Source organism: Glandiceps talaboti, chromosome 8, assembly GCF_964340395.1.
Source record: "Glandiceps talaboti chromosome 8, keGlaTala1.1, whole genome shotgun sequence".
Lineage (NCBI taxonomy): Eukaryota > Metazoa > Hemichordata > Enteropneusta > Spengelidae > Glandiceps > Glandiceps talaboti.
In genome coordinates, this window is record NC_135556.1 from 4,133,088 (window position 1) to 4,157,500 (window position 24,413).

The 24,413-nt window shown below is 37.0% G+C and overlaps 1 protein-coding gene across 1 annotated transcript in view; it reads left to right on the forward strand.

Moving 5' to 3' along the window:
- LOC144438506 (short transient receptor potential channel 4-like) overlaps positions 1-20,246 on the forward strand; it is a 29,232-nt gene extending 8,986 nt beyond the window's left edge. Inside the window, exons 2-11 of the mRNA XM_078127558.1 lie at positions 1,836-2,339; positions 5,583-5,925; positions 6,712-6,875; positions 7,739-7,815; positions 10,449-10,679; positions 11,566-11,761; positions 12,324-12,518; positions 13,149-13,160; positions 17,511-17,552; positions 18,669-20,246. Coding sequence (XP_077983684.1) covers positions 1,836-2,339; positions 5,583-5,925; positions 6,712-6,875; positions 7,739-7,815; positions 10,449-10,679; positions 11,566-11,761; positions 12,324-12,518; positions 13,149-13,160; positions 17,511-17,552; positions 18,669-19,742 — 2,838 coding nt within the window. The 3' untranslated portion in view covers positions 19,743-20,246. The remainder of the gene's footprint in view (positions 1-1,835; positions 2,340-5,582; positions 5,926-6,711; positions 6,876-7,738; positions 7,816-10,448; positions 10,680-11,565; positions 11,762-12,323; positions 12,519-13,148; positions 13,161-17,510; positions 17,553-18,668) is intronic.
- Positions 20,247-24,413: the final 4,167 nt, after the last annotated feature.

Consider the following 24,413-nt stretch of genomic DNA (forward strand, 5'->3'; position numbering starts at 1 on the left):
CATGTTTAATTTATCAACATAATATCAATTATATTCTTTGGTTTCCCATCATGATATGCAGCTGTCTATTTTTATACATTCCAAAGAATATTTACATAATGTAACACGAAAGCTAGTTTGAATCAATTAGAATAATTTTAAAAGGCCATAATACAGTTATTTGGGCGGGAATTTAGCCTGTTTTCCATTTTGTGTATTGAAATGCATGTGATAAAGGTAAACTTAATAAAGTGAGATGTATGTAGTGCATATACAGCCATACCATTAATGAATAGTATACTTATAGTTACCAACAATTCAATGAATTTATCTGAATAGTAAATTTAACAATATACTTTAGTATTATTAAAGATAGAGAGTTGATGAAAACTACTGAGTGGAAATTTATATATACGGTACATAGAAAAGATATATTACACCTCAGTAAGTGAAGCGAGAATACATAGTGATTCCTCATGCATTTTGGTTGAAATGTTGCGGATCGTGTATCAGTAATGGCAGCTTAAAGGAAAAATGTATTTTTTTTCCAAACAAGTTTAAAAAAAAGTATATGGCATGCACTGAGTATTGAGCAGACTGTGTTTCCAATTTTCATGATTCTTAAATTGTATTTGCTAGACAGTATATGTTCTATTTACTGTCTGTCTACTAGAGTGATTTCGATTCAATTTATGGGGGATTTACTTTCTTCTTTATTGACGGCAAGGTTTAAATGTAGACTATTTCCCAGGTCTTAGTAAAATCGTGCACGTACGTGACCACATAGATTTTAAGCACGATATTTCTGCCTCCGGAAAGTGATTTCTGTGAATTCATTTACCGAGTAAACATTAAAATAGTTCTTGCACCGTAACAAGGTGACTATAGATGGCAATCATTGTAGGTATGGTGATTTGATTGGTACACCTAATAGTAAATTCTAGAACCTGGGAATGTCTGAGTTAACAAATAAAGATAGAGAGTCTTCAACAGTCGACAAGGAAGGCAGACACATGCTTGTTTATATCGTCGTTTATAATATGGAGACTAAAATAAATGGATGATGTATTTGTATCTTTTTTATTTAAGCATTTCAACATTTTATCCCAATTAAATATTCTTACACACTTACAGCCTAAACTTATAGTTTTTCAAAAGTCCTAATATTTACATATTTACATGTCGATGCATATAATTTGTCACTGAATTATAGAATGTCGTCTGCCAGGTTTTGGTGTGTGAAATGTAACAGTCGTTGACGTCTCCTCAATGTAGAGAAACTGTGAACCTTCTCTCAACTTTGCCAATAGTACTAATTAAAGCAAGTGTGTACATATATTGCAATTTCTTTCTGTCCCTCTCCTGAAATCATTACATTGTAGGCAAATATATAACAGTAGCCACAACAGTAATTCTATGATTCATAAAATATTGTTGAAAGGTTAGGCACATTTATCGACTTTATCGTTACACTACTTTTTCTGATCGTAGGTTTGGTCAAAGATTCTAATTGATTATCCCTTATATGGTCAGCTTACATCGTCTTAGATTACGTAAAGACGAACGTTTCAATCGTGGGGAAGGAAATAAACAGAAGAAAAACAGAGACATTTCTAAGCTATCATTCTGAATGTACCCTGGCACTCATTCATTTTCAATTTCTCAATAGATTCAAGCACTCATAATATGGAATAGCTACATTTAATTTTTAACAGCTGGAATATTTCGGCAAAAATATATAGTTTACTTCGAATGGAAAAACATGTTTTTCCAAGTTGTGTTTCTGATTCATCTAAAGTAAATGAATGTATGAATATTACTCGAATAAGTAACTATTCTATTCTTCCCTGTTACAGGCACAAATTCTACATGATCAAAATGAAACGGACTTTACTCCAGACATTACTCCAGTCATGTTGGCTGCGCACAAAAACAATTATGAAATCCTACGAATGCTGATAGAACGAGGGGCTTCCATTCCAGAGCCACATGCAGTGAAATGTGGATGTAATGACTGCAAAAGCAGCATGAAACATGACGGACTTCGTCATTCACGAACAAGATTAAATATTTACAAGGCTCTATGCAGCCCGTCACTCATTGTTCTTACTTGTGAGGACCCCATACTAACTGCATTTGAACTGAGTTCCGAGCTTCGAAGATTAGCTACTCTGGAGAACGAATTCAAGGGAGATTACGAGGGCTTAGTGGATACTTGTAAGACTTTTTCCGAGGATCTGCTCGACCAGACACGAGGTTCGAGAGAATTGGAAGTAATCCTCAATCGGGATGAAACATCTCCGACTGGCTATGAACGTTTGAGTCGATTAAAATTAGCATTACGGTATCGACAGAAAGCTGTGAGTATAGCATTCCTTAAACGTTCATCTAAAAGATAAGTAGATCTCCTGGGAAAAGACACGATTTGTACTAAATGTGTCGATCTTGACCTATCATGACTGAAAAGTAAAGATTCATTTAGATTTGTGGATTAGAAAATGTCGGCACCTGTGTTCTCCATTTGATTCCTGTCAAGCATTGATAAAATATTCAATAAGTCACTGATGACAATTTTAAAACTCAAGGATACTTGCATACTTCAGAATCAGTTTCGGTACGCTATGGCGTTTTATAATTTTTGGCAATCAGTAGATTACTTCAGAAATGACTGCAAAGAAAGTGATGTCCATTCTACGGACCCCTTCTTTTGCTGCTCAGAAAAGGGGTTAATCCCCTAACTGTAAGCTTATGACGCCATCTCGTGACGATTGTAGAGAAATGCACCACTGTCACTGCAACTGAAATGTCGTAATGTTTTGACTTCAATAAATGGTGCTAAGCATCATGCACCGTTAATTCTCTTATTCTGTTCATATGTTATTCTTCTTGATAACTCTGCAAATCCTTGGTACAAACGAATGTATATAATAAGTACATACATACTTACATACATACATACATACATACATACATGCATACATACATACATACATACATACATACAGTCAGACAGACAGACAGACACACACACATACACACACACACACATACATACATACATACATACATACATACATACACACACACACATACATACATACATACATACATACATACATACATACATACATACATTTTTAACATTAACTTTATTTAATTCGATAAATTGTTGACTTACATTGCTATTAAAAAGATTTCAAACTTAAACACGACTTTAATCAATCGGAAGACTGTTCCAAATGTTCAAACCATTGAAGGTTAAAACTTCTCTTAAAAATCTGTGCAGTGTGCTTGGGTACAAATCATTCCTAGGTGTTGACCTCGTTTGATAGCTATGCAAATCGTTCAAAACTTTATACATTAATACTGATTCATTATAAATTACTTTCTGTCTAAAAGTAAGCCTTTTCAGAGATTTAAAAAGAGGCGCACATGGTGTCATAATCTAAAATTGTTCTAGCTAAATGTTTCTGAAGTGTTTCTGAACGATTTAAAAGGACACTGGAGCAATTATATCGCAGAGTCAAACAATAATCAAAATGCGGTAAGATAAAACATTTGTAGAATGTCATTCTGGATTTGAAGGTTAAAAACTGTGTTATACGTTCAAAATATAAAAAGTGTGAAAGCTACTTTACTGGTCACATTGCTAATATGTTTTCAGAGCTTAGAAGGCCATCAATGAATATTCCCAATAACTTATAAGGTGAAACACATTCCAGCTGGTCATTTCCACACATAAGTTTAATACATTTGTTCTATTTTGACTTTCGCTGTGAAGTTCCAATTAGCATAATTTTTTTCTTTAGTGGATTTATACACTTTCTGTACATCACACCAATTCATTAGTGAATTCTTATCATGATTAAGTTTTGTCTCAATAATTTGTATGTCAGGACGTAATACCTGGTACTGCTAGCATTATCAATATACATGTACATATTGGTGTTCTCAGAGGAAGGCCACTGATGAAAACTACTGTATTTAAAAAAGGGGACGGACCTAAAATGGACCCTTGAGACACACCTACATTTACTGGACAAGAAGCACTACGTATTCCATTAAAGATACAATCTGAAATCTGTCGTTCAGATAAGATTTAAAGAATAATTATGTTGTCTCAGAACAGCCATTAAGATTCAATTTTTGAATTGTTGTGATTGACAAGGTTAATGACCTTTCTTAAACCAGCAAGTAGGACACCTATAAAATCGCCATTGTCAATTGCATGATACCAAGAATTTTTTTGTTTTAGTTAAGGCTGGTTGACAAGAATGAAATTTCTTAAAGTCAGCCAAATTGTTTTATTTATTGATTGAAAATATTATGTGAACATAGGAAATCATAAAAAGTGAGTATGCAAATGTTTTTCGAGAAGTTTAGATAAAACTGACAATACAGAACTTGGTCTGCAATTGGAAACATTGACTGTAGGCTGTAGCACCGTTTTTAAAACAAAGGTGTCACCATAGTAGATTGTAACTGCACAGTTTAGGAGTGTGGTGAGACTTAGTGTAAATTGAAGTGCACCACTTTTAAAAAGTCGTGCACTTACACCATCTAAACCTACAGGTCGTCTGAAAAATACTTCAATACAAAATGTTTCAATGTGTCAGAAATACTGAAAGTGCAGTTGTTATTTTGTTTCATGAATTCAGAAGAAAGGTTTATGAAGAAGTTATTAAAGGCATTTGCAATTTATATGTTGTCCGATATTTTTTCAATACTATCCTTAGTAACAAATGCTGAGTTGTGAGATTTAGAATTAGGAACCAGGTGTTTGAAAAATATCCAGAAGTCGGTAGTCGTTTTCTACAACATAATAATAATTTGCGAATTAATAATATGCCTTTTGTCCAGAGAGCTCAAAGCGCTCACAATTATTACCATGACACGGCCATTTATACTTCCTGACTTCCCTTTCAGCATACAATCTATTGCAGCCTCTATTCTATCAGGTCCCAAATTATACAGCTGGGTTGACAGATCTTGAGGCACAATCGTGGTACAAATTAAATCTTGCACAAGGACATTAGCCATTCGGACAAAAACGGCAGTGACGTACGATGGGGCTGGGTTCGAACGTGCAACCTGTAGATTCCAAGCCATGCCTGACTTGGCAATACATATATGTCTTGTGCTGTCCTTGCAGTTGACAATTGTTAATTACCCCGGATATAAACTATGACAGTTGTATATATTCTCCAGATGTCATGGCTATCAAACCCTTGGGATAGTGCATGGGATAGTCACCGACCTGTCAATTTCAACTTGGTGATGACAAGTTCACCCAAAGGTAGTGAAATGCGATAATACACGAGTTTCACAGGTTTTACACATACATACATACATACATACATACATACATACATACATACATACATACATACACACACACATACATACACACACACATACATACATACATACATACATACATACATACATACATACATACACACACATACACACACACGCACATACATACATGCGTGCACACATCTCTCGTACACGATGTATGTTTGTATATTTTTTTGTCGAGGGTTAATAGAACATCATATATCCGCTGTTTAATTCTTAGTGTGTTTGTCTTTCATTTTCAGTTTGTTGCCCATCCGAATTGCCAGCAACTATTAGCGGAATTGTGGTACCAAGGTCTTCCAGGCTGGCGACGGTACCACATGTTCTTGAAAGCTCTAATTATAATATGCATCGGGATGACATTTCCTCTGCTGTCAGTATGCTACCTCGTAGCCCCATGTTCAAAATTAGGCAAACTTTCTCGTCTTCCATTTCTTAAATTTCTTTGCCATTGTGCCTCGGACTTTATGTTCATAGTCTTACTTGTATTAGCCTCGCAACAAATGGAATCCTTTAAGGAACGCAAAAATATACGGGCGCCTCCACCGACACAAGTGGAAATAGTCATCATTATTTACATTGCTGGTGAGTATTTAATCTCTGAACATATACAGTGACATGAATGATATTATCCAAGAATCCTCATTTAGAAAAAAAAGTATTCTTATTACTGATATTAAAATTTATTCCTGTAAATTTGGCAAGGCCCTAAGTGATATTATAGTTCTATATGACACTACATATCGTCGTGTATGTATGGTTAGTGAATAGAGAGATGTCCCCCCTGACGTGGTTTTTGGATATAAGTGATATTATAGTTCATAAAAAAGTTGTGCGTGTTCTTACGTCAAGCCCATTTCGACACCATAAGGTTTATGTACCCAAAGCGTCACATACTGTGTTTTAATTCTTGGTAGGTACTGTAGTATTCTGAATTACCAAACACATTGAATACCATATCATAAGATATACGAACAAAAAGGTAATTTAAAACCCTTAATGTGAAGACTAATAACATTTCATCTATTCAAAACAGGTACATGTACATGTACATGTATTCAATTTAATTGGCAGGAATGATCATTTTTAGTACTTCTACCTGCGTACGTGTACGACTATTATGTACGAGCGTGAGCAGGGCAATACAAACTTTTCATCATTTATAACACCTTATTACACCCATGTAAAGTGTCCGTCAGGTCACGTATTGTAAATGATGGGTCAATATAACGCCAAAGACTAAAATTATACTGTCGAAAATTCAGGTAACAATGTTAAAGTATTGAATATTTGATTACCAACACAGATTAATCATATAGAATACTTTGCATGTTTGTATTTGGTAATCAAGCTGAATTTGTCTTGGTACAGGTTACATATGGGCTGAAATCAAGCAACTCTGGGATAAAGGTGTACATGAATATATTAAAGATTGGTGGAATCTACTAGATTTTATCATCAACAGTATGTACATTGCAACTATTGGGTTAAGAGTCACAGCATATGTACAGGTTAGTATATCATCAAAGTATAACGTGTATTGCTATTAGTCTAGGAAGAAGAACATAGGACAGATCTTATGTGGATCTGTTTCACAAGTAGAGGGGTGTTTCAGTATCGACTGTCCGTATGATGTTTGCTGTCTGGAAGTACAAGAAATATTTTACTTCGTGCTAGGTGGTCCAATTATACATATCTTGACATATAGTGTCTGGGGTTGAAATTAAACAACTTTACACTCTGTCCCTTATTGGAGTGTTTTCATTTATGCCATGATCAAGCCAAATTATTGTCTTTGTCGTTTTGCGTCACGGTAGCACGTCTTGGTCACGTGTTCTGTGGTTCTTAACACGTTCAAAATCGCCATGATTATTTTCCCGATTTTCAGTAATTACTCTTGAGGAGGTATAATTATAATTCCCCGGCTGCAGTATTTTTTTCATTCGTTCGGAAAATACTCTTGATCTACGAATTTGTCACTGCTCGTCTAGCGACTCGTAATGACATTGCTTTGGTCATTACTTTAAGAATATTGATATAGAGGCAGAATATCGAATAATATATAACTGTTTCCAGTAACTGTCTCCCAGTCTTCTTAAATAGAAAATAACACATTTATAATATGAAGGACATTTTTTTAATATTATAGTTAGCGATTTCCAATGCATTCCGTTTTCGAGTTTACTAACTTCAACTTACATCTTTTTCTGTCACCACCTCCGCCGCCACCACCACCGCCACCATTACCACCACCACCACCACCACCACCACCACCACCACCACCACCTAGCGCGTTCATTTTACTGATATCTTTTTAAACATACGATAAGAAATCATTTTATAATTCGAAATGTGACCTTTCAAACAGGTACACATCTATGAGACGGGACCAGCTAAGTTGGCAAGGAGTCTTTGGCATGCTTGGGATCCAACCTTAGTGGCCGAGGCGGTTTTTGCTGTGGCAAATATATTCAGGTATGTACAAACTTTATAGCATGACCTGGTCAGTAATGTGAACATGGAGACGACTTTCATGTTGTAACATACGCAGAATATAGGTGTGTCTCAGTGTTATAGCGCCTTCAGTAAACACAAGGAGGGGGTTCATGGCAATCAAGGGTGGCCTATGCGACCCTTCCATTTTCTAAAACAAAGAAAGAGAAACTAAAACAAGAACATGACATGACACCCCCTTCAAATATTTGAAAAACGTACTAGGTTAAAATGCCGTCAGAAGTGAAAATGGACCAAAATTAGATATTCAATTGTAAAGGCTGTATCCCACGTCACTACTACCACCTCTGTGAATCCGTGTGGAGACGCTACATGAATTAATTCATATGCTTTCATCTAATATTGGCAGAGATACCAGACCTCCCAAAACTAGACCCGTGCACTACCGACATTACACGAGGTGAACATACCCGCGTCATGAAATTATCCTCAATGTTTCACCAAATTGTTTTCCCTTCTCAAATCTATACTCACTCCTCTCCTAACATCACAACTAACATCTTTGATTGCATGGTTTTCAGCAGCGATTTGACTGATGTGAGCTGTTAACAAAAATTGTTGTTTATATTAGAGATGTTAGTAATTTGTGTGTGGACTTTATGACAACACTGATGTCAAAACTCAATAAGTAACAGTGACAGTGGTGGGACGTACAGTGACAGTGGTGGGATGTAGAGTGACAGTGGTGGGATGTACAGTGACAGTGGTGGGACGTACCGTGACAGTGGTGGGACGTACAGTGACAGTGGTGGGACGTACAGTGACAGTGGTGGGACGTACAGTGACAGTGGTGGGATGTACAGTGACAGTGGTGGGATGTACAGTGACAGTGGTGGGATGTACAGTGACAGTGGTGGGATGTACAGTGACAGTGGTGGGATGTACAGTGACAGTGGTGGGATGTACAGTGACAGTGGTGGGATGTGCAGTGACAGTGGTGGGATGTACAGTGACAGTGGTGGGATGTACAGTGACAGTGGTGGGATGTACAGTGACAGTGGTGGGATGTACAGTGACAGTGGTGGGATGTACAGTGACAGTGGTGGGATGTACCGTGACAGTGGTGGGATGTACAGTGACAGTGGTGGGACGTACAGTGACAGTGGTGGGATGTACAGTGACAGTGGTGGGATGTACAGTGACAGCTGTGGGACGTACAGTGACAGTGGTGGGACGTACAGTGACAGTGGTGGGATGTACAGTGACAGTGGTGGGATGTACAGTGACAGTGGTGGGATGTACAGTGACAGTGGTGGGATGTACAGTGACAGTGATGTGATGTACAGTGACAATGGTGGGGTGTACAGTGACAGTGGTGGGACGTACAGTGACAGTGGTGGGATGTACAGTGACAGTGGTGGGATGTACAGTGACAATGGTGGGGTGTACAGTGACAGTGGTGGGACGTACAGTGACAGTGATGTGATGTACAGTGACAGTGGTGGGATGTACAGTGACAGTGGTGGGATGTACAGTGACAGTGGTGGGACGTACAGTGACAGTGGTGGGATGTACAGTGACAGTGGTGGGATGTACAGTGACAGTGGTGGGATGTACAGTGACAGTGGTGGGATGTGCAGTGACAGTGGTGGGATGTACAGTGACAGTGGAGGGATGTACAGTGACAATGGTGGGATGTACAGTGACAGTGGAGGGATGTACAGTGACAATGGTGGGATGTACAGTGACAGTGGTGGGATGTACAGTGACAGTGGTGGGATGTGCAGTGACAGTGGTGGGATGTGCAGTGACAGTGGTGGGATGTACAGTGACAGTGGTGGGACGTACCGTGACAGTGGTGGGATGTACAGTGACAGTGGTGGGACGTACAGTGACAGTGGTGGGATGTACAGTGACAGTGGTGGGATGTACAGTGACAGCTGTGGGACGTACAGTGACAGTGGTGGGACGTACAGTGACAGTGGTGGGACGTACAGTGACAGTGGTGGGATGTACAGTGTCAGTGGGGGGATGTACAGTGACAGTGGTGGGATGTACAGTGACAGTGGTGGGATGTACAGTGACAGTGTTGAGATGTACAGTGACAGTGGTGGGATGTGCAGTGACAGTGGTGGGATGTACAGTGACAGTGGTGGGACGTACAGTGACAATGGTGGGATGTACAATGACAGTGGTGGGATGTACAGTGACAGTGGTGGGACGTACAGTGACAGTGGTGGGATGTACAGTGACAGTGGTGGGATGTACAGTGACAGTGGTGGCAGAGGTGGGATGCCAAAATGGCAAAACAATGGATAGATTATAAAATGAGCCAAAGTAAAATGTGACCCCCCCCCCCTTCAATCCATGGCCCTCCCGACCTGTAATTACTGAAGGCGCTTCGGAAATTTTTCCAATCGGAAGGGTAAACAGTTTCGATATATAAATCATTTATCAAAGTTAACATTATTTGAGTATAGTGGATACTTCAAATTATCATTTATGCTTTTGAACAAAAGGAGTTTAGGACCATATTCTGCTTATATATATAGTGGTCAATATAGTCAGACTAATAATAAATGCACTCTGTGCTCTGTGTACTATTTATGTATCTTAAAAACCTGTTAATTGTGTTCTTAATTTTTTTATTGCAGTTCCTTGCGAATGTTTTACTTATTTACTGCAAATGCTCAACTTGGACCGCTACAGATATCTTTAGGAAGAATGGTCGAAGACATTTGTAAATTTCTATGTGTGATGACGTTAGTCCTTGCTTCCTTTGCCGTTGGTCTAAATCAGTTGTATTACTACTACAGCACAATAGACGATCACAATCTTTCTTGTACTGGGGTAACTTGCGATGATCAAAACAATGCATATAGCACGTAAGTTTACATTCTCTTTCATGTTCTCAATTTCTATTTTTTGTTAACTTCTGTCGATTTTAAAATGGGATATCGGGGATGAAATTAAACAACCATCTTGATTTGTAGTTGTTTGCTTATTCGTGCACCCGATCAGAGGGCATACAGCCGACGTTCCCCTCAGACTTTGTACAGTGATACATATACTTATGTCGTGGCAGTAAAAGAGCTACTGTAACATGCATAATCAAAGACTTAATAGCACAATTCTGGCAAGAATTCACCTGAAAAACAATTTTAGGACTTCACTAAATAGTATAGAAGAAGGTATTTTACAAGTTACATTCAGCGATTCTAAACATCTTATCAAGTGAAACAAACTGAAATAAAAGGTACTCATCTCAGCAAGTGATTGCCTTGTATAAAGGTAATTATTGTTTTGTACAAAAACCCCACAATACCTGAAATTTGCGGCCATACACTTGATTCAGTTTTTGTCAGCAGGAGTCGTACTCATGATCATGTCATACTATTTGTATAACTCACTATCTTCCCTCTCGAATATTACATGTAGAATGAATATAGTTCAAAAGACTTGTTTTCAAACTTAACGATACTTGCATCATTTCATTCACACTAAAGTTCCACTAACTCGAAAATTGTAGCCTTTCAAATTATCAAAAAACAACCCCCCCCCCCTTTCCAGGTATTGTAGAGTAGACTGAATACATGTCATAGCACAATTTTCTCTCTGCTATATTTTGTTTGTGAAAAGACTTGTACTCATATCACCAGAGTATAAATAAGCTATCAATAATAAAATGGTGAATTGAAAGTTATTGTCTTTATCATATTTTACCAAGGCACATTTATCATGTCAGTTCTTTGTCTTTTACTCAATATTCAGATTATTCAATGCAGTCGAGACTTTGATTTGGACCATCTTTGGTTTGGTAGATTTGTCCAACACCCAAGTAGATGCCAAGCACACGTTTACAGAGTGGATTGGCGCCGTTATGATGGCTTGTTATTGTACCACATCTATCATCGTATTAGTTAACATGCTGATTGCAATGATGAACAGTTCATTTCAGAAGATTCAGGTATGACAACATATTTTAACTAAATTAGTTATTCTTAGTGTATATATTTATATAACATTGGCTATGATATATATAACACGGTGGTTATGTTATTAATCAATTCGTTAGTTACAGTCGACCAGATAAGAATTCAAATGGTTGTCAATAACATTCATAACAAGTAAGTAAGTGAGACAATCAATCAGTCAGCCAGCTAAGAAAGCCAGCTAACCACCCACCCACCGATTTATCAAATCATCGATCCATCCATCCATCCATCCATCCACCATCCATCCATCAACCAACCAACCAACCAACCTACCATCCACCCAACCAACAAACAAACAAACAAACAAACAAACAAACAAACAAACAAAACAAATGAATAAACAAAAAACAATCAATCATCCAATCAATCAATCGATCGATCAATTAATCTATAAGAATTTTGATATGTTCATCTGAATGTGTGTCTTCTACGATCAATGTTAAGCTGTAGTAATAATACCATAATTCATAACTATAATTTATGTTTACAACTAATGTCGCAATATTTCATCGCTACATTTTCACATCGTTACAGAGTAAAGCTGACATCGAGTGGAAATTTGCCAGATCAAGATTATGGATGAGTTATTTTGACGAAGGAGGTACAGCTCCTGTACCTTTTAACATTATACCAACCCCTAAGTCTGTATATCGTGTTTTACAGTGGTTGAAAAGAACGTGCTGCTCACGTGTCAATAGATTACAACGTAGTGCAACAAAGACATCACGTGTAAGTAATGAATATTGCTTCTAGTAAACAAAAACTACAGGAAGGGAGAAACAGGCAGACAGACAGACAGACAATTCCCTCAGCTTTTTTCCGTTTGATTGTATCATTTTACAATTACATTTACTATAGTTTGCAAGCAATGTTGAAAGCAATTCTTATATTTCAAGTAATTCATGTAGTTACTGTAGATTAGATTACAGTGTAAATTAAGATCTTCATCAACGGAACAACAATGAATTATATGTCACATGGTCTGGTCAGTGTAAAAGTTCTATAATTCCACTAATATTAAAGCACGTCCCTAGTGCTGTGTAATACAATTCATAAAGATATTGCATGAAGAAATTATTGTTTTGTGTAGGCATTTGTTCGGTCACATCGCAATTTTTGTGCACTTCTATTTCGACTAAAATTTGAAATGGTCAGATCTAATAATTACTGAGACATTACAGAGTACATAGTGTGTTGATCATTTTCACTTTTTTCTTCAATTTTCCCTATACTGGCGCTTGCGTCTTCGTTTTTTTTTTCTTGCGGCACAGCCTTAACCTGCTTCTCACAATTTTCTCTTTCATATTCTCTTCTCTCTGCACTTTACCCTAAACATTTACTAACCTTACCGACATTCAGCCCGAAAACAAGGTAAGCATACAATCACCAAAAGCATGTACAAATAAAATGCTAACACTTTTTAAGTGATACCAGCATATCATACAAGCTACGTCACATTGCACGCGCATGCATTGACACCTCTTTCAAACTTCCAACTGTTCTATTCTGTGCCTCCTTATAACAACCCTACCTCTCTATTGAACAAAACTTTGACGCGAGTTTGTAAGTCATTTGAAGAATATGTCAAGTGATACTGTCACGTGGATGATTATAGGATAGAGAAAATTAAAACATATCCAGGTATACAAATTACAATATTAAATGAATGTATGCATGTATGTATGTATGTATGTGTGTATGTATGTATGTATGTATGTATGTATGTATGTATGTATGTATGTATGTATGTATGTATGTATGTATGTATTATGTAGAAAGAAATGCATAAGGAACTTGTGAGACAGTCCGAATAAATAGATGTAAAATCCGACATTTCGGATGAAAATTCTTTATCGAGGTATCTATAGGCAAGACATATTAGGTAAATACCTGAATATATCTGAATGTTATGGAGCAGAACGACAACCGCGCGTGATTAACGGTTATACGTGTGAACAGTTGTAATATTCGCACGCACCAAATAGAACCCAATAGAACACGCCTGAAACATAACATAAGCGTGATTAGACTGGGAATGACGTGAATAATATATTAATTCAAGGGGTTCCAGCGTTTCGAGACGGATAATGATTTCCTCTCCCTTCAAGCTTCAACCACAAACCTTACAAATTCCTGAAATAGACATATCTGATACACTGTGATCGTTGGTAAGGGAGCCTTCAGTAATTACCAGGGGGCGGAGGAAATCACACATGGTCTGTTAAGTAAAACATGACCCCCCCCCCATTCTCCATTTGTAAAAAGTGACCCTCCCCTTTGTCCCATTTTGTAAAACATGACCCTCCCCATGACAATTGCATATACTGAACGTTAATCAATATTCCCATTACGTGTATATGTATACATACAAATTAAATGATTTTGACTCTGTATTAGAAAGCAATATTTGTACATATAAAGTGACAAACAGTAAAAGACTGGCTAGTTACCTTTCTCTTATAATCATACACAATCTAGTTAGTATCTAAACGTGCTTTCCATGTTGTGCATACTCTGCCTGATCTGGTCATTTGTAAAAGTTCCCTGATATCATTGTCATCATCGTCACGTTCACCTTCAGTATTGCCATTATCAGTGTCACTCTAATCTGACTCACTGGTACTACTTGAGTCAGTACATGTATCACTGTCCGTGTTCTCTATGTCATTCAAAACTAAATCATCACCATCATCATCATCATCATCATCATCATCATCATCATCATCATATTTTAACAACAACATTCACGTACAGTGTGAGTGATAAGGTGAGATGGGTACACTCAACAAAATGCATCGTTTTATTAAACAATTTTCTTTCAATATATGCATTTTAATTTTTGTATTTTTGCTTGTAAAGGACTCGTAAAAATAAATGTTGAGTGCTGATCTCACTTTTACATCTCCAAACACACAAAATAAATTGAAAATAATTAAATCTACAATTTGGTCACAAAACTACGGATTGTAAAATGTGACCCTCCCCCAAATATTGTAATGCAAAATATGACCCTCCCCAAGAACAGGTTTGTAAAATGTGACCCACCCTCCGATTCCTCCGGCCCTGCAGACTTTAATATGGATTGCATTAATTATTTGGCCATTGGCCAAGCGTTATGTAAATTTAGACTTTAAGGACGTCACAATAAAGAACACTAGTCTTGGGACTGGCAGGCACTTCGCAGGGGCACTTGACTTCGGGGGAAGTCAATGAACGAGGCACTTGCTAGGTGCTTGCCTTGGTTTCCAGTGTAGACTTTTAAAACACAAAACTGTGTGTAGTCTGAGCTAATTCCCTAAGGTTCAAGTGAGATCCCGTTACATACAGAAGTTGAGTCGGACATAAGACGAGAGAGTGTTTCGAGTGTAGTTACTTGGTCTGTCAGCTGTGTGCCAAGACAAAAAGTAACATATGTATGTATGTATGTATGTATATATGTATGTATGTATGTATGTATGTATGTATTTGTGTGTATGGGGGGGGGGGGTTTGATCCCAGAAAGAGAATTAAAGTTTTAAAGATAGAAGAATCAATTATAATTATATGAAAGTTGCATGGTCTATAACTTCATGGCTCTTGGTGGTTGCGTTTGCTTCTTCTTACTAAAATTTTACTTGTACTATAATTTAAACTATATAAACCTACCATTAAGCTGATTGACATCTTGCAACATGTAGATTTCTCGCAATGTATAATATTTATTTTTACTTTAAACTATCATTAATGCTTAACAGCTAAAATCCCATCAAATTGACCACATGGAGAGTTTATCGATACAAGAACAACGTAGATCATAGATCCTCATCCGAAATATTATGAAGTATAGTGAGAGAAGCTAGCACATATTACTTGTTTTTGTGTCACTGTCTCAAGACGTTCTTTACACCAAGCCAATCATTTTGTCCTTGGACACACAGAAATCGGTCGGACTGTGCTAAATCTAAGACCTACTTAGATTTAGCAGAGCTGATGATTGTAAGTTTCAAATTCAGAACCGATTTATGTGCTTCTACGGGCAAAAACATTCGCGTGGCGTGGTGTGGTGTGGTGTAAAGAGCTTCTTGAGATAGAAACACCAAAACAAGTCTCTCGGCTAAGAATCCTGGAAGAACGTCACAGTTGTGCAATACAAGTTGAAACATTTGTAACTGACGGATTCTACTGTCTCTATTATTCAATCTTCCACATTTAAAGTCATTTTCACGAAATGTTCGTTAGTAAAAGACCGATGATCTCCCCATGTTTCATAATGCTTAAATTTGAAACGTTTTGAAAAGATGCGAATAATTCGTGGTAAATGACTCTGAATGTTTTTTATGGTCAATATATAGCACTACGGGATCAGTCTACTGGCATGACGTCATATGCATGGGAGTAATAAACATTTTAAAAACTCTAACTAAGATTAATTGAGAAACTGCACAGGTAGAAATGTTACGAACGTGATTTGTTAATCATTTTCCTTCTGCTGCCTGAGTCCTTACAGACTTGATATCTTCTTGCAGTATATATCTGTGTTGGTATCACAACTAAAAGAAATCATACGCATGCTTTTTGAATGTCTCACAATGCTGTCGTGCAATTTCCGCAAACAAATACAGAAACCCTACTTCTTGGAGAAGATAGTGCATTGTACAGTTTCTCCCATTAACTGCGTGATATTTATCCTTAGCTTCCTGGTACGGTACCAGAAACACAGGACAGTCTCAAACCAGTTATTCACAAAGTGACTGATACGGAAAACACTTAGCAGTTTCTTATTCACTCTATACTAAATTATTGTGTCATATATTCCTCATAGCCTCGTTACCGAACACATCTTACTACAAATCATGAGTCGTACTAAACTGTGCAACTTCAAAGTCAATCAGGCCATTTAGCTAGGAATCTCCACAAAGATACTTATCAACATCAATACTGCTTCTTATCCGATCATGATTTGCAATTTACAGCCAACAATATAGTTTTAACTCAATTCGTGGTAAAAGTGTTACCCATCGATTTTGGTCCTGAAACTGCTCAATCCCACCAATGGTCGACTGCGTACTCCAATCTTTACCAACAGACTGACCCACCATTCGGAACACGTGACCGTATGTGCATAGCATATAAACCATCATTGGCAGAGACAGAAGGCGACATAAACTTCCAGGCACTTGTTGATCCTGATGAGGCTCACATGTCACGTGTTCTGAGTAGTGGATCAATCTGTTGATAAAGACAAGTTTCAACTTTGTGCTTGGCATAAAACTACTTTCAAATTGATACTGTAACAATGGTTTATACATGAATTTTCATTTGAACCTCGGACTAAAATTTTACTAGGTCTACATCAATCAGTTCCTGTACAAATGTGTTGATGTAAAACTCTTACCAGATGAACTGTATTAACAACTCTGTAACTAAAATAAGTCGGTGGAAAATATGACGGTGCACCTTAGTTCGCATTAGTATCAAGAGGAATTCGGCTGTGACGTCATAAGAACTACAAAGTGAGATAGATTTTAGTCTGCCGCCAGTGTCGGTAAGAAAGGCACGTGACAAAAGCTGTGTAATTGAGCACATGTCTGCTAATGTCATTAACTGATCATGAAAACCGGTGGGGAGCATCCATGCATGCATAAATTGCTATTTTCTTGGGCTCTATAATGTTTCACTTTTGGCCAGTTTTATAGTTTGTGGCAATGCCATTTATTGCATAATTTTCTTTTATCTAAACAGCGACTGTATTCTGAAAGGCAACAGAGGGACAAAGAGTACCAGGTAGGTTAGAATGATTGATATCGTCATAACATACATTAGAAAACAGATCATGGGAGATTTGTCACAGGAAGGAAAGGGAGTTGAATGTCAGACAAACAGTCAAAAGGGTGAATGATAGTGGAGAGGTTTCATTATTCAAGGAAAGAGCAGTGACTTCAGTTGGACGACTATCCAGGGAAAGAAAGAAAACAACAGAAAATTAGTTTTATTCCACCACAAAAATCACATTAATCACATGCTCTCTGCTCCCTGTGGCCGTATCAACACTCAAAGAGAAACCCGTCAACTTGATCAAGATAATATTGGCTACATTTCATGTCGTGATATCTCTATCCAAATTAACATAATACATACGTACGATACATATTATGAACATCTCAATATCCATTCTAACATTAGGTATACAACCTAATCTCCTATGAAATATTATCCTACCCTGTACAGTATGACATTTATGGGGCCATTTATAAAGTTCTAGACGGAATGGTATCCGTCCAAGTGATCGGTAAGACACGCAGGCATATTAATTAAAGACAGCCACTCTCAAACGTAACTCACACACAGGTTGTCGTCATCGACACACTCCGACTAAAATTCTCGTAGGATTAATCCTATTACCAAGGTTCATATTACAGTTATTTTCAACTAATGAATATAAACAAAATATATTCCATTTTTAAAGAGACAAATGCTACACTTTTATGATTATGAGATTATTTTGCTCGTCATTTGGTATATCATTAGTCGTTATTGAGCGAGAGAGAGAGGGGGAAGGGACGTTAGACAGACATACATACATACATACATACAGACAGACATACAGACAGACAGACAGACAGACAGGCTGACAGACAGACAGACAGACAGACAGACAGACAGACAGAAAAACTGTGATATAATATGACATTATCAGATAGATAAATAGATAGATAGATAGATAAATAGATAGATAGATAGATAGATAGATAGATAGATAGATAGATAGATAGATAGATGAGATCTACTACCTAGTAGTATGTGTATAATCAGTATATGGTATCATTTGTTATAGTATAACTTATGCGACTATAATTTTTTCTCTCATTTTATCTATTATGCTGCTACAACACGAAACAGGATGTGATGAGAAAACTTTCTAAAAGATACATAGCAAACATGAAGCGAGAAGACAAGGCAGATGGTGTAAGTGAAGATGACCTAAATGAAATCAAACAAGACATCTCAGCATTTCGATATGAGATGCTATCTCTACTCGGACAGAGATCATTGGGTCCTCCAGCCGCTGAGCCAAAATCGAATTGCGCAATGTCATCATCACAGCAAATAGCGCCTAATGGTTTACCACCACATTTACAACCCGGTTTCGGAGGATTTGGCAGCGGTAGGAAGGGAAAGAAATATCAGTACCAAAACCAGGCAGACTTAAAGCGTATCCGAATAGAGCCTATACAAGAAGAAAATTACTCAATGCCAGAATTTTTGAAAGTCAAGAGTGTCAAGACTGCTATAAGTGCTGTGAACGAGTTTCGCCGTCAGTCTATCATTTCAATGAAAGCAAGGTCAAGGGCTGGCTCTGCGTCATCAGTTTGTTCCGCAGCAAGTGGAGCAAGTGATAACTGTAACTCTCCTAAAACTCCGAAGTCAAATATATGGCATAACCCTAGCCGTCGGACCATCAGTGCCAAACCACTCTTAGAAGAATTCGAAGCTGAGGAGGAGGAAGATGACAATGTTGGTAGTCCCGTTCATAATGTAGAAAATGTAGATGAGAGCAGACGATTCAAAACATTCGCCTCTGGAACAATTGAGGCAGACATCCCTCCACGGCCTCGCAGTCCAGGAAACTCTATGGACGACTCGCAGAGTACTTCAGGAGTGGCCTCACAGAATGCTAGTTTCCAATCACAGGACTCCAGCGAAGACCAAGATGAGGGCGCTGTCGCTGGTTTTCCTCCACCGCCAATGATGCCAGAAATGCTGCGAGAGCGGGAAAACATTTCATCAATAAGTGGTGATGTTCAACGGCGAGACAGCATAGTAAGTGATGAAAAGGCAGAAATAGCCGACATACCAATGCTGAAAATGCCTGCTAAAAGAACATCTTTTTTATGGGGCGGTCGGACTCCGAATGGCGAAGAAGTGACTACACGGTACATGTACAATGGACGTATGCCAAATACGAACTTGTAACAACAGTAACGTAATATTTTGTACGATTGAGTGTTACTATCTTTATGCAATATTATCAAGGCTCTCTACAGTGTAATTTATTCATGCTAACTTATAATTATTCATTTGTCTCAATCTCGTGAAATACGAGAACACACCTATGCATACGCGGAGAAAATAGACGCTAGTTCATAAAGATGGCATTTAACATAGATAGGCCATACATCAAGAGAATAACTCATTTTAAAATGTCAAGCTTCGTCATCAATAATTTACTAATGCATGACATGGTACAATACGTAGTAGAGTAATCCTGTTATTTATTGAATTGAAATTACAGAGGATTAGTTTGGGAATAAATACATTTTTTGACTGGGATTCTTATTATCTGATATTCGTCGATGCATTTAATGAGATGTTTATGCAATTCCATAGTACAAGTATCATTGTGTAAGCTATATCTAATATTGTTAATAATGAAGGCTTGTATGGAAGTGGCCACAAGGTGGTCATACACAGACACTTACACGATATACATATACATATACATATACATACAGTTTGTACATACATACATACATACATACATACATACATACATACATACATGCATACATGCATACATACATACATACATACATACATACATACATACATACATACATACATGCACACATACATACATACATACATACATACATACATACATACATTCATTCATTCATTCATTCATTCATTCATTCATTCATTCATTCATTGCGGGGTTCCTTTTATTAGTTCCAGACTATAAGGTTTGTAAAATGTAAAATTCGAAATGGGCACTATTTGTTTTTCATGTTTTTCGATAAAGGAACGACATCTTGATCTATATAAACATGAACTTTAAAGTAGAATTAGAACTTTAAAGTCAAGGTTATTTCAAGAATACTGACAGAAATAACCTTATAATGAATTTCAAGTTCAACTCAGGAATTATCCACGATATTAACTCTGTAGTTGTTAGATTTGAATGCTTTCTACAACTGTATCATTTTAAGGCTGCGTTGGCGCTTGTTACATAAATTAGTGCATGGCTGTCACGTGCCCCACCTTTCCGTTGATATTACACTTTCGAATTTCATTTTGACAATTCATGAGTATTCAATATTTACATAATTGAACAAATGAAAGAAAACGTCACATGTCGTGATAATTGGCAATAAGCAGTACAATATATTGTAATTATAAAATCGAAATGAACTTTAATTGGATTTGTGTATACGAAGGACTTTACATTTAATCTTCTTTGGTTTCAGGACCATCACCTTCGCTTGTTTGGCGAAATTTGTATGCATTTTTTTCTTTGTAAAGGAATTTATCCTACGAGTGTATCATTTACTAGGTACTTACCAAATGTGTGCCCATTTCAAAAACTCAATAATGTATTGATGACATTTGCATTCATGTCTGCGAAATCTATCGAGGCATATTTGCCAGCCTGTGATAAAAAAACTGTAGTACACTTCATTATAGTTTTCACAATCTCTGACAGCCATCTGTCGTCAATGGATCATTTGTTGCGATGCCAAAATCATACCGATCCTTTTTTAATAGAGAAGTTTTTTTTATCTTCTACGACGGTGCATATTGATTGATGTAATGCCGCTTCAAAGCATATACAGTAACATGCTGTTTCAGAAAACAATTATTTATTCGATTTTGACTCGATACTCAGTACCGATAGATCGATAAATGAAATGTCTTTATCTCGATTTTCAAACCAGATTTTTTTAAACAAATGCAACTTTAAAACAACATGGTAAATTTAGCTGTAAGTTACTTGTAAATAACTCAATATGTAATATAAGTATTATCTTTTGTCACGACTATTTGTAGTTAGCATTTTAACAGTTGATTGACGGGATATTTCACAGACGTCAACACAAATATCGTTTTATGAAGTTCCCAAACAGATTTGGGGTTAGATCAAGAGATATACGTATACATTCGAATGATTCACCTTTTTATCCAGAACGACTGTGAGATTATCTAAAGAATACAATATACTTCGTTATAATTGTAGGGTAAATCGGGATTTTTAACACTACATTCTTTATGCGAAGTAGAATGTGTTATACAGTCACATTTTATGTATGGCAATCTAGTGAGAGAATTTCATGTCAATTCCAACTGTGTTTTTCACTTTACCATTACTTGTATCTATGTAGATTTGGATTGCGAAGATATCACATAGGACTACAATAAAGCCAATATAACCTATAACTGCTTGATATCCAAATATCTTAAGGAGATATGTTATGTGTCGTTTACTTAATGTGATAAAACACTTATTACTTTGATCAAATATACCCTTCATGATGATAATGATAGGGTACAGTGATGATGATGATGATGATGATGATGATGATGATGATGATGATGATGATGATGATTGTTGTGGTGGTGGTGGTGGTGGTGGTGATGATAATGACCACATTACAAAAACGTGTGATATTTTGGTACTTATGTTGCGAAGTGTGGCTTTCAAATGGAAGAAGGAATGTCTTGTTTCAAATTAAAATACAATGCATGTATACATATATTCACCTTGTTTTGTTCCGATGGTACTAGTAGAATAAATACAATTACATATATATATATATATATATATATATATATATATATATATATATATATATATATATATATATATATATATATATATATATATATATATATATAAACATCTCCTGACGAGTGATTTACTCACGAAACAGGCTTGTAGAGACGAAAAACCCGACTTGATTTTCTTCTACCCTCAACATATACTCCGCTCTGCGTGCAGACGTATCGAGCACTGTACTACGGACAAATCTTACCACTGACTTCCTATATATATATATATATATATATATATATATATATATATATATATATATATATATATATATATATATTAAAATTTCCAAATTACATAATCTTTTAAAGTACAATAAAACAAGATAGACCGTGAAGACAATTGCAATAGTGGTAATCAGCCGTAATACAGGTAATAATGACCTTGAGCTTACATCAATCTTATACATCATCTACACATGATACATGTATATAGCTACATTAGTCCTTATGGTTGACGTGTTAGAAGCTGTCGGCTTTTGTGTGATGGCCGATAAACAGACCGACTCCTTCGGCCTGATTCATCTGGCAAAGAACTAAATTTGCTATCAATGTGAATGATCCGAACTTTGTATAGAGATAGGTCTCTTGACAATACTACAAACATCTCCATTGTCACGTGAAAGTTTATTAGGAAATATTGACAATGTGAATATTCCGAGTGTTATTGAGGTCATGAAGACCCCGAATTTGATGGATTTCTGGTTTTCAGCTCCTTGAGACAGGGGTTTACCATATCCGCCTACCGCTACAGGCATTCAGGCATTCCCCAATTCCTGATATCACTTCCTTAATATTACACGTCACTTCCTTGCGTCAATTCGTATTACTGAGAAGAGTGATTTTTTTCATTCAATACTTTTTTTTCTGATTTGATTTGATAACGATCATAAAGTACTAAATGTATTTTAACATGGACGTCCCAATCATTAAATCAAAGTAATAAATGCAAATAATTCCCAAATGGAAGTAAAATCTAGAATTCGTTTTGCAAACATTTCACCCCTGAGTACACATGTGTGGATACTGTGTGTTGTTTCTAATTTTAATACAACTTGTACTTTACGCAAGACAGGGAGTTTGAGAGAAAATATTAGATGTGTGTGTGTGTGTGTGTGTGTGTGTGTGTGTGTGTGTGTGTGTGTGTGTGTGTGTGTGTGTGTGTGTGTGTGTGACAGACAGAAACAGAGACAGAGACAGAAAGACAGACAGAGAGACATACAGACAGACAGACAGCCAGCCAGCCAGCCAGCCAGACAGACAGACAGACAGACAGACAGACAGACAGAGTACTAAGAAAAGCTTGACACCGTCATGACTAAAAAATCGTCTGGGAGCATTGCCAATCCAATTGAGTTTTATTTAACCAATAGATATGTGCCGTATGCCGTTTGCCATATGCCATTTTAACACACCAGCCGTTATCTATAACCTATAAGTCACAGGGATGAAAAAAGGATGACTTGCCCGGCGTGTGTGGCGCTATTGGGTCTGGTGAAACTGACCGTTATGGCGAATGAAGTCTTGGTAGTGTGAAACAAACACCACCACCATAATCATCATCATCATCATCATCATCAACAACAACAACAACAACAACAACAACAACAACAACAACAACAACAACAACAACAACAACGACAACAACAACGACAACGGCGGCGACGACGACGACGACGACGACGACGACGACGACGACAACAACAACAACAACAACAATAACAGCAGCAGCAGTAACAATAACAATGTATAAGAACAAACACCACCTCTGGTCGGACAAAATTTGGAAATTTTATACCTAGTCGGAAAGCATTGAAAACATCACCATAATATTTTACTTTAAAAAAACATGTTTCACTGAGGCCCACATCAAGTTCTTTTTCGCTTTCTGCCGCCAAGTATATGTTTTGACGAAAGCATGGCAAAAATGCGGTTTACAGTGACAGAATTCATCCTGTTTACAAGGCCAAGGTGTGTTATTTTTCAAATTTCGTCGAACGAGGTAAGTGACTCATGCACAATAAAGGACATTGCTAA